At 31.8% G+C, this 12373-nt stretch overlaps 2 protein-coding genes across 2 annotated transcripts; both read left to right on the top strand.

Annotated features, from left to right (window-relative positions):
* Window positions 1-459, top strand: LOC128174374 (uncharacterized). The gene has a single exon (XM_052839940.1). It carries the CDS (start codon window positions 1-3, stop codon window positions 457-459), a length of 459 nt encoding a protein of 152 aa, XP_052695900.1.
* Window positions 460-5942: 5483 nt separating this feature from the next.
* On the top strand, window positions 5943-10581 carry LOC128172476 (uncharacterized). Its single transcript, XM_052838271.1, has 4 exons — window positions 5943-6139; window positions 8721-8807; window positions 9167-9266; window positions 10417-10581. Exons 1-4 carry the CDS (start codon window positions 5950-5952, stop codon window positions 10505-10507), a joined length of 468 nt encoding a protein of 155 aa, XP_052694231.1. The 5' UTR covers window positions 5943-5949; the 3' UTR covers window positions 10508-10581.
* Window positions 10582-12373: the final 1792 nt, after the last annotated feature.

Genomic DNA, 12373 nt, shown 5'->3' with positions numbered 1-12373 from the left:
ATGGAGGCTTTAGATGTCTGCTCCAAGCCCAAGAGGGCAAGAAGTCAAAATTTTAGCATTATGGAGATGAATATCATCCATAATGAGCTGAAAGCCAACCCTGTTTTGAAGAGTAAGTTTTCAAATATCATTACAAATCAAAAGAAACAATCTATTTGGCCGGATATTACTGAAAAGGTAAATGCTGTTGGCAATACAAAGAGAACAATAATGAGGTCAGGGACAAATGGAGAAAAATGTGTAGGGATGCCAAGGACAAATTTGCAGGGCATCGGAGAGAGACAAAAAGGACCGGAGGGGTCACCGCCTACACCACTATCACAGTCGGTTACAGACAATGTGGATAGGTATAAAGACTGCAGCTCTTTAATGGGAATTCCTGGAGGAATGGAGACCCCAATCTTCAGTGAGACAGATGTGATATTGAATAACTTATACATGACACATGAAAAAAAATGATGAAAAATTATTTTACTAAAAAAGTTTGATTGTAAATAACCCCTATCTTTGATTTAAATTAACCCATATAATCACTTTGTCTACCTTTATCCGATGAAAATTACACAAACTGATCTGATTCAGAAATAAAACATGATTCACATTATCACAAATTAAAAAAAATAAACAATCACTTTAATATCCATCGTCGTACATTATTGCCTATTGAGCTATAAAATTTGTATGTGCAAGTAGAAAAATCTCGTCTGCTAACGTTTTCAAAACCGTTCCATTTATAGGCGATTCAACTGAATATTAAATCATTGATTTCTTTCAATAATATCAATTATATTAAGTTAAAAGAAGTTTTAAGCTGATGTACATAATTATTTTGCAATTCAATTTGATTGCACAGCAAAACTAAAATGTTTTTATTAAGAACAACCTCGACCCTTTGACACCCTTTTTAAAACGAAAGAAGCTGCATTTTAAAAAAATAAATTTTAAGGAAGACAATGGCTCCACCTTCGCGTTTACTACCTATAGAACGTACTTAAAAGACTCTTAATGAATAGTGTAGAGATACACATTACCTTTCAGTAGTTCTTAATATCAAAAATAAATTCCCATCATCACCCATGGCGCCATGTACGTTTCCCGCAATGTAGGTGCGTTTGATTGCATTAACGCATGAAAGAATGGCAGAGAATGATATAAAATAGGATTCTTTTGCAAAATGATTCTTTTAAATCAAAAAGTTTTGTCTCATTAAAACTCTGTAGCAACGAGTATTCATCATTATGGTTAAGGGATCCCCCGTATTATCATGGAAAAGGCTTCAGACTTAGTGTGGTTTAGTACACAGCAAATATGAGAACGTAACACACGCCTAGATAACTCGTTCGTAAAATATAGTACAATCTACGATATTTTTGAAACACATTGATTTTGCAAATATTCATGTCATGCATGTCTACACACAGATGATATGTGAAAGAGAGAGAGAGAGACCTTTGCGGATCTCGAATTTTTACCACCCGACCCCCTGGAAAATTCATTTTTTTAGTAAATACATATTAAAACTAACCAAAATATGCCATGGACCCACTTGCACTATGGCAAATTTATATATTCTTTAGATCCCACCATCTTCGAAATTTTGCTGTTTTTATTTTAATCTATATAGTATTACATGCTTTAAATCTTAATTTAAAATTAAAATATATAATTCGAAGGATAATTACCCCTGAGTGTAGGACGTGGAATCTTCTTTTAGGACGTCCAAATGCTTTTTCAATTTGGCTTCTTGTCTGTCCATGGGCTCTATTGTACCTCTCTTGTGCATCATCCTGGGGATTTGGGTAAGGTGTCAATAGGAATGGGCGGACGGCATAGCCACTCTCCCCAAGGAGAACACCATGCTCAAAGCCCCTAGCTTGGTATCCTTCTTTCATATATTTCCTTACCTGTTGAATCGATGCCTTGAACATATTACCGGTATACCATGACAAAGTGACCTACCTATTTTAGAACTAGGCCCAAATAGGCAGTTCTTAAGCATGCAGTTTTCATATTATAGGACAGAGTTCTTAAACAGTTCAAAGCAGTTAGGGTTTTAGTGGCAGGTCAAATTTCTTTGCAGTATTTGAAGTATTAGAAATTATAGATTAGTACTGTCACACCTCACACTTGGGACTTGCATCATTCTAGAATTCATTTCCAACCAGTTAAAAACCTGGGTCATTGGCCACTGCCAAATAAACTCATGATCACTCAGAATCAAGATCAGAGATAAAAATGCACATGCAGAGTAGATTCAAGTTGGCTTAAATTAATCTACTGACTCAGTTTCATTTGGAATCAAATGGTATGTGTATATATATATATTTTTGTGTTGTAATTTATTCTTTTAAACTTATTTATTTAAAACTCACTATATAGTGGAATTCAATTGCTAAGAAAAGTACAAATGTATATGGAGAGCTAAGGAACTGCGACGAAAATTTGTAGATAACAAAAACTGGTACTGCTAATTTATGGAACTGTCAGAAACTGTCCTCCACTTTGGCATGGGATTTATATAATTTATACTGTTGCACATACATTGTGAGAAATAAATTTATTGGTTTTTAGTTATAAGGGTGGGCATATAAAATAAAATGCATAAAAATTAATAAAGTCTTTTAAAATTAAATTATGAAAATATATAATAATCAATTATGAACTACTCACATCTATTCCTATATTCTACCAATAATGTGCAAAACACCCCAAAATGAGGAATATATATTTTCGATCATATCAAAATAACATGAATGACACATAATGCACGATTACAATAGCATGCATATGATCATGCAGAATTATTTATGAATCTGGATTAATATACCTATGATGTTCTTAGTATGTGAGCATCGTGAACAGATCCAGGCCAGGAAACATTGACATTAGTAAATCTTCCTGTAACATATTTTTTCCCATTAATTTATGGATACATGTACTTGCAAGTAAATTAATTAACATTTAAATCTGCAACTCTTTTTGTATAAATATATATGTAAAGTTAAAATTTCATAAGCAATATAAATACATATATATAAGCTGCTGTCTACTGACTTTCATGCCTGTACATATGTGATTATATACTTTATTGAAATGACAGTGAATTAATTAATATAAGAATGCATAAAAAAGTGTTTATATAATTCAAATCTTATTTCATAAAGAGTACTAATATTTTTTTTTAAATACCAGTAACCTAGTACATCAATAGATAGAATGGGCACTGACTTATAATGAATTTTCACCTGCTGTAGCTTATTTTCACATTATAATTATTGGTGTTTTACAGTTTCAGTACATAGCCCGTTTTCATAATATATAATTAGATCAATCACTGTATTTCACAAAGGAGAATAAATCTTTCGTTCTATAATATCATTAATAAATATTCTACAAAAGTGGTAATTTACCCTTCTGTTATCCATTTTTAGGTTGGTTTTATTAATTCGTTCACAAAACTAAACAGAGCTACTAAAAATGACTCGAAAAAATAATATTTTCCACTAGAAACGTGAAACGTTTTAGAGTGATGTAAGGGGTACTGCATACAAGGTCAAGGCCCATTTATTTACCATCGTGATCGCAGACTGCTTGCACATTGATGCTGTGGAAGCCTTTCCTATTAACAATTACATATGCGTTTTCATCTGTTGATAGTGCTACAATTCGGACATGTGTTCCGTCGATGTTCCCGATTACATTTGGAAATCGGGCCTGCAGATAAAAACCATTCTTGATGGCAGCCCTTGCGCCTGATGTTACTGGCCACTTGATGAACTGTCCGGCCCTTGCAACGATAGCATACGTCACATCCTTGACAGTTTTGGATACGGTGCTCTTCTCAAATCCTAAGATTTTCAAAGGTGGGGGAGTTAAAACTTAGAATTTAAACCAGACTATGTTGAATATACTTTAGATTAAAAAATCCCCACAGTTTTCGGTCAACCTATTGCCCGATAAGCAGAAGAGTACTACATGTATAACTCACAGTAATTAAGACAAAGAATTTAATATTAATTGATTTTTTTTTTACCAATTAAGTGTACATACTTAAAGTGTCCCCAATAAATTGTAGAAAACTTCCATTGCTATAGAACCTTAACGCTTTTAGTATTTGATGTGTGACTGATATGGCATGGCTTCTTCTTTTTGGCCTCTGAAAGTCATTTACCAACAATTCTTTTAAAAATTTAGCCCCCGCTACCAAATCTATACCGTTTCCGCAATTCTTCATCTGACCCGCCTTGAAGGGGGTGAGCAGCTGCTCGAAAGCTTCTTTTTTGTCTTCAGGTGGCTGAAGTGCCAAGCGAACGGTTATTTTGAAATCACTGCGTTAGTAGTTAACCATTTCTAACACACTTTGGAAAAACGTTTAACCATGTGGTTAACTTTAACACCGAGTTTAACACAGAGTTAACACGGTGTTAGAGTTAACCACCTTTCGAAAAACCGGGCCCTGATCTGTAAACTTAGAAACACTTTCAATTTAGCATTCTGACAGAAAAGCGTTATCGGAGACATGTTTACATTGCATTGTTTGATTTCTTTTGTTTGTTTTATTTTAATATGTTATAAGCAAAGGACATAGTTCACTAAAGCAACTGAAAATTTTGAGAAGAGGTAAAAACCATTTTTGTAATTGCGAAGTTTTACAATCAATAAAAGCATTTCGAAAAAAGTTTTGAAGTTTTGGTGCTACACAATTACGTTAGTTACATATACTCAGTTCAGTATAATTTTTATTCCAGTTGGCTTCACATATTTCTTTATGTAGGATCATTTAACGAAAGCCCGGTTAATTGACTTCAACTGTATTGATTTTTTTTAACAAGTTTACTGTTAAATGTAGTAAGTGAATGAAGTGACATGCTCACAGCTGATGTTAGCTCTGAACATGTGCTTGGTTTTTCTATAACGTATTTTTCAGTATGTGCTCATGTATGTTTATGATTGGAAATGTATTTATCATTTTTCTCATTGATACAAACTTGTAAACAACAAAACAAAACACTTGTAACAACGGGGGGGGGGGGCAAAAAAAAAACAACAACAACACAAAACAAACAAAAAGAAAAAGCCAAAATAAAAATTAATTATTAAAAAAAAAAAACAAAGAAAAAAAAACCAACAAAAAAAAACAAATATTTTTTCACAAAAATGAGAAACAGACTATTCAAACGAATCTGTTTATGTATAAAAGTATTTTCATTACGATTTTTTGCGAGAAAAATTGTGTAGAAAGAATTGTCTTAAACTGGTTTTGGTAATCATAAAGTAACACATGGAATCTAAGTGCATTAATATTTTATTATTTATTTTTATCGTGAAAGCAAGCGCGCATTGGTCTTCCTTAACGTGCAGGCATTCAAAACAAATAGTTTTGCAAATTTAATTTTGTATCAATCATAAATCGCGTGGTGCCATTTGGCAATTTGTTTTCTAATTTTGAACTAGAAATGCTGTCAACTGATGGTTGAATTATAAAAACTCTTACTTAAAGTGCGCTCTTTGAAGACATAAGGTCTTTGAATTATTGCACGCTACACCTGAAAATTAATAAATTCGATCTATATCGATCAATCTAACCACGTTTGGAATTTCATTGGCTTGTAGAAAGGCATTCATTTATGTTTTTTAAGACATTTAGATGTTGACCTATATTTGAGGATATGTATAAATACATAACGTTTTCGACAAGTAGAATTTAAAATCGAATGAAAGGTAAGAGAAACTATTGATTAACTATTTAGAAATCATGTATTTCGATGAAACTTATCTTCACTGATCTTATTTACCTCAGATAAATATTTTTATTTTTCCATCAACTAGCAAACATTTGACTCGGATGTTTTAAAGTAACCGTCTTAAACAGGTTCAGACTTATTTTTTTTTTTTTTTCAGATTGAATCAAGAAAAAAAAAATTGATTTGTTTTCCCGAAAGTATCAGGATGATTTCTTGCGTTCTACAACATGTCATATTTCTGGTAGCCCTGATATCAGTGATTGTCGCTCAGACGGAGTTCAGACGAGTCTGCCGTAGTTACCAGTTAGACGTGGGCATCCGGCGCTGGCCGGGCGACCTTGAGGCTACACACACGTGTGTCCCTGGCCCACGTAATGGGAGATGCTTTATACAAGGTTTGTGTTGTCGATTTACTTAGGAAGTGTACATACACGGGTGTCCCTGGCCCACGTAATGGGAGTACTTTAAACAAGATTTGTGTTGTCGATTTACTTAGGAAGTGTACACACACGTGTGTCCCTGGCCCACGTAATGGGAGATGCTTTATACAAGGTTTGTGTTGTCTATTTACTAAGGAAGTGTACATACACGTGTGTCCCTGGCCCACGTAATGGGAGATGCTTTATACAAGGTTTGTGTTGTCGATTTACTTAGGAAGTGTGCACACACGTGTGTCCCTGACCCACGTAATGGGAGATGCTTTTTACAGGTTTGTGTTGTCTATTTACTTAGGAAGTGTACACACACGTGTGTCTCTGGCCCACGTAATTGGAGATGCTTTATACTAGGTTTGGGTTGTCTATTTACTTAGGAAGTGTGCACACACGTGTGTCCCTGGCCCACGTTGTGGGAGATGCTTTATACAAGGTGTGTGTTGTCTATATATTTAGGAAGTGTACACACACGTATGTCCCTGTCCCACGTATATATATAATGGGAGATGCTTTATACAAGGTTTGTGTTGTCTATTTACTTAGGAAGTGTTCATCTGTTTTGGGAGTTTTTTCTGGTGATTATATAGATGCAATATTTATGTTTGAGCATATAATATATGACAAGGTTCATCGAAGAAACTGTTAACACATTTACTATACAGCATAGGTTTGTTTTAGTTAGTGTTTGCAATCATTTTTTTTATAATAAACAATGGCAGATATAATATCTGCGTACACAAATTGAATAATTGGTTAAAAAAGATATCAAAATAAATAACAAAGACTATTAACGTCTTCGAAGTTCGTAACTATATAGCAAAACTAAACAGTATCAATGCGTTTGTTTCATGCTAAAAGTGTGTCGGTACATGAAAACCCTGTGATAAAAACTGAACAGAGGCCTTTAAAATCTTAACAAATGCTGCTATTCAAACAAGACATAAAAATGGACCGTCATGAAAAATGCATTAAAATTTATCTTTGGCCACATAACGTTTAGTTATAATTAAATACAAAACTAGCGCATATTAAACAATCAGTTGACGCGACTACACAAAATGAAATTTAACAATTCGTCAAACACGGAGTTTAAACTAGTTTTCTTATAACTGTATAATGATCAATTTTATTTATGTAGACCGTTCATCATAAATCTAACTTTGTAACCATTGCATGATTTATATGTCATATAATCATCTGAGTTTGCAGGTGAAGTGTGACATTTATAAATCCTAAATGACACCTAAATGTCAGCGAAGAATAACATTCATTTCAAACAAGGACCACCTAGTAGGTATAAAAACCTCGCTTCACTGAGAGATGACACAGTGGCTTGATTTTAAAAAAATGTGCCAGATCTTCATAACTTGTTTTAAAAGTAGAAATATTGGAACAAGATATGTATTGATAATTATTGGTCATTGTTAATTTTTTTTAAAATTCTGTAGTAAATGCATATCAAATGAGGCGGAAACAAGAATACAATTAACAATTAGATACATGTACATGTTTCTTTTTTAAACGACGTTTAATTCTTATGCAATTCGGTGAATTTATCCTTTGTTAATTTATTTTTATCGGCAAAAAGACTCAATTTCACGACGACAATTTATTCTAACAAAAAAAATTGTTTAAGTCGACTTGAATGTAATTCGTAGAATATAAAATAGGCAACATACATCGATCAGTGCGAATTTCAATTTTTTTTACAGCACCTATACAATAACCAATCAATCTTATCAACTAACATGACCCATGGATTTAAAAAAAAAGAAGGAAATGTTTGGATATATATTTTTGATGTGGGGAATCCGTCACTAAAAGTGAATATATTTACTCAAAAAGACAATATATTAAGCAATGTGTAACGGTATACAATCAAAACAATGTATTTTTTTTGCATAATGATTGTGCTATATAACGTACCCATTTTACAACTAATAATTACCAGCATTTGTGCAATGTTGAGTGCTTTGGTTTGTTCAAAGTTATTGAATTTTCACAGATGGACGATTTTTACATGCAAAACACATACCTGTAAAACAAAGAAAAAGTTACACCGATAAAACGAAAATTATCCAAGATATTTTTATTGACAGATGATCATTTCTTTTTGGGAAAAAAATAACAAGATAAAGAAATATCCTACTGAGATTAAAATGATGACTGTTTTACATCTTTTCTCTAAAAGGAAGTTACTCGGAACATATCGGACCTTTTTAACGTTATCATCCGGGTACTTTCAACGTATGTTGCAGAGTAATATCCCGTAGACATCATATGTTAGCCGTGCATATAATCTTGATAAGCAAAAGGGGCGTTTTTCAAAAGAGAAATCTTGTTATTTTTTAGTACCTTTGAATGAATGCATTTAAACGATGGGGTATCTATAACTATCGAGCATTAAGGAATATCTTTATCGACGGTACATGTTTTTAAGACATATTTAAAATAAGGGTGTCTTTGGGCAAACTAAAAGATCAAAGCAGTCCAACGCTTATAGATAAATTTTCTAGATAATACGAACTCTTTCTTTTCGCAGATGCAAGCATGGGGTTCAATTGTACTGGAAACTTTCAACTTCAGGGAGGCCTGGAAAATCGACGATCTCTTTGCTGTGAAAAAGCAGGTAAGGCATATCAAGAAAAAAGTCGGTGATTCGCATGTTCAAAAACAAGCATTTATCAAATATCTTAATGTCAAATTACATTATATCTCATATCAAAGATCATCTCAAGATATCTATATATAATTTTTTAATTAAAATCAAAACGCGTAATATGTCAGTGCAAATCCCTTTCTGTCGTGATATATTACTGTCAAATACCACCTGTATATAATTCATTTACGAATGTCGTAAGTTCAAAGTCAATCTATTATATTGCTAAAATGTTTGGTAGTGGCTACGTGTAAAATCGTACTGAATAACACATCTAAAGGCATATCAAAAATGAAACTGATGTTCCCATTCTAATAAATCTTTCGCAGGGTTTGATCTAGTTGGATGCTACATACCCAGGAGACTATTTTCATTCAGAGACGGCTTCAACATTCAACGTACACGCACTGTTCTCCGCAGCATCGTCAGGTAAATATTTCGATACAATATTCGATTTTAATGTTCTTTGGCATCGATATACATGTAAATACATGTATTCGTAGATAGTAGTACTTGTAGAACCACGGTTCAAAATAGGTCTGTTGTTGATTTTTTGTGGATTCTGGTGTTATGTGTATTTGCAGAAATGAAATTTTGTTGATGTGTTCGTTTTCAGTTTCATTAAAACAAAAACTCCTCTCGATTTGTTTTCGTTGAGATTGTAAATTCGTAGCGGAGGGCTACGAATACCACAAAAACTAAGCCGCCACTACTTTTAATGATTCTACACTATAATTAATATAGTTCATTTCCCAGCGACGGCATTATTACGAAACCCTATAACGTATTGCACTTCAATGCAAACTATTTAAAGTGTCAGCCAACAATAAATTGCAAGAAAATTGTTATTCGTTGAATAATGATTAAACAACAGCACACTGTAGTAACAATTTATCTAGAAAACAAACATCCAATAATAATCTAAAATATTAGCAAACGGAAATGTAAAGTCCTTGTTCACAATATATCTGACCGCGATCACGGGAAAAACTCGTTACTTGCAAATGTACAAAGTGTTACGAGTTAAGCGTATTTTATTTTGTAGTTTAAAATATACATGTATGCACAGTTCATTGCTTGAAAAGCATATCGGAATATAAGCGGGACATGAATTTGACGGTAAAATGCAAACATCGGATAATGAATTATAACAGCCAAGTATGAAATTGTTTTATTTGTAAATGAAATCAACAATTTCTAATTTTGTTTTCCAGCTAACGGTTTGGATTTAATCTGTACAATGAACATGATACAAATATTTCTTAAGATGATTATTACATCTTCAATGTATAAAAACCGTTGTAGATACAGAATAACATTCAATGGAATAAGCTCGATTTTTTGCATCGACCATCCAGTTTAATAGAACAGGTGTATGAATTTATTTTCTGAAATGAAGCAATTGATTTTTAAATTCATTTCACAAAACAAATGAAAAACATATACGCTAATTAAACTAATGACCTTACAATCCCTTTTACAAATAAATGTTGTTTTTTTTCAAATTACATGTTAACTTTTTATGTGAGATAGGTACAGGACATATGTTATTATACCTTATGCTTTCATTTCTTTTCAGCAATCCCACTAAAAATGATGAAACAACATTTGTAGTGGAACTTTGTTTTCTTCGCAGAAGATTATATGATTTTTATCCGAAATATTTGTAATTCTCCCAGTTTTGAAAGAAAAAAACACAAGCCGAGAAAAGTGTTATCTACGCTGTTCTTGTTTCATTTTTTTTTTTACATTTGTATTCTTTTTTATGATACTGTTCAAATAAAAATTAACAAATTATGTCAATTTCTTATCATATTTTACTTCATAGCAATGCGTGCTTTATGATATATCATTCAGCCGATAATATAGAGCGCTCAGAGAAATGCTTTGAAATGTATCGAGTATTATGTTTTCTAGCAATACATTAAATTCAATATTAAGAGAGAATTTCACATTCATTACACCAAACAAAAAAGTGCGCAACTTTAAATAATCAGTTCTAATCCAGCGACACACATGTAAAAGTAAATTAGATGTTATTAGAACATTCAAATAACACACTGAATATTAAAAATAACTACAGTTACATGTAGTATCGGTACATAAACTATCATGTTATTATTCAGTTATCTAAATTTAAGTAAATATATTAAGCTGTCTATGCGTTACTAGTTATTTTTCACCTGCTAAAGATTAGTCGCTGCCATAGGGGTTTCAATGTGTGAAATACTTTGTGAAATGATGGTACATAAACGATTTTTTCTAACGCATCTTCTAACCTAATATATCCTTGATATGCTCATTGTTGAAATGAAAATAGTTAATCTTACTGAGCTTTATACATAAAACATAAAATGATTCATTATTTGTTTAAATCCCTTGTGTACTATCGATGACGTATAATCCTAGGAAGCTTAAAGCTTGTTGCAAGACCTATATTTGCTTTTGTACAAATTATATTCAAATTTATAAAAATCAGCTATAAACAAAAATAAATCTTAAGTTTGTTAATTTGATTTTTATAATTGTACTAGTGTATAAATAATTTCTTCTGTTACTTTTATTAATATAAAGTTTGATAAAGATTAGGCTGAGCTAGACCAGGCATTTTTTTCTGATTTCTGAATTTTAGGTATTCGATGAATAACGACCACATTTTGTACCTAACAAATGAATCATCCGATATTCTTCACCATAATATCATTTTTAGGTTGATATCAAATAAAAATACTCCACCAAAGGAATTTTCAAAATTTTGATTATGGTCCAACTAATTACAACTTTAATTTTGCATTGAAGTATAAGGGAAACATATGTTTTATTAAGATATTGTTTTAAGTAACTTAAAATTCCTTAAACTGTCTTGGTTATTACATGCATAAACCTTCTCTTTATTTAAATACGAAATAAAATGAATCATTTACCGAAGATTTTTTGACGAAATTAAAATTTTTCTTTTTTTCTCATCTAAAGGAGATAACTTTTTAAATAAATTTAGGGTGAAAACGACCGGATTTTATATGTTGTCAGTCATGTGAATTAAGTCATTTCACTTTCATTGTTATCTAGCAATACATGTCTAACTAGTTTAAAATGATTCAAAATTGTTCAATATCCCTTCATTATACATTGAAAACCTTAACTCACTTGTGTAAAGTTAGTATTTGGTCAATATATGTACACGCACAAGTAAAATGCTATACAAAAATTTGAATAAAAAAAGAAAAGGAATTTATTCTATAAAACACAAAAAAAGAATCGTTATATCAAATTTTAGTATTATTTTTATTGGTCTTTGTCGAACTTCTAAAACGTTGAAAGTTTATAAAACATGTTTTGAAACAAAGGTCATCTTTACTTAAAATATAAGCCATAACAATAAGAATTATAAATGAATAGATAGTACAAGATCAAGGCATATCCAAGTATTTCTTAGAAAACATTTTTTTGGCCATTACTGATGTATTTTATGATCAAACAAATCCAAAAAGTTTTGCTGATTTCTGATATTGGTCGTCACACTTCACTGGTTTCAG

Source organism: Crassostrea angulata, chromosome 2 (assembly GCF_025612915.1).
Source record: "Crassostrea angulata isolate pt1a10 chromosome 2, ASM2561291v2, whole genome shotgun sequence".
In the NCBI taxonomy this organism is placed as follows: Eukaryota; Metazoa; Mollusca; class Bivalvia; order Ostreida; family Ostreidae; genus Magallana; species Magallana angulata.
Note: the sequence above shows the minus strand (reverse complement) of the source record. Positions and strands in the feature narration are given on the sequence as shown.

Bases quoted from the DNA above. Each gene is read 5' to 3' on its own strand.
- LOC128174374 (XM_052839940.1), top strand. From the start codon at position 1: ATGGAGGCTTTAGATGTCTGCTCCAAGCCCAAGAGGGCAAGAAGTCAA.
- LOC128172476 (XM_052838271.1), top strand. From the start codon at position 5,950: ATGATTTCTTGCGTTCTACAACATGTCATATTTCTGGTAGCCCTGATA. The intron at 8,808-9,166 runs GTAAGGCATATC...AATCTTTCGCAG, and splicing joins TCTTTGCTGTGAAAAAGCAG to GGTTTGATCTAGTTGGATGC. The intron at 9,267-10,416 runs GTAAATATTTCG...ATTTCTTTTCAG, and splicing joins GTTCTCCGCAGCATCGTCAG to CAATCCCACTAAAAATGATG.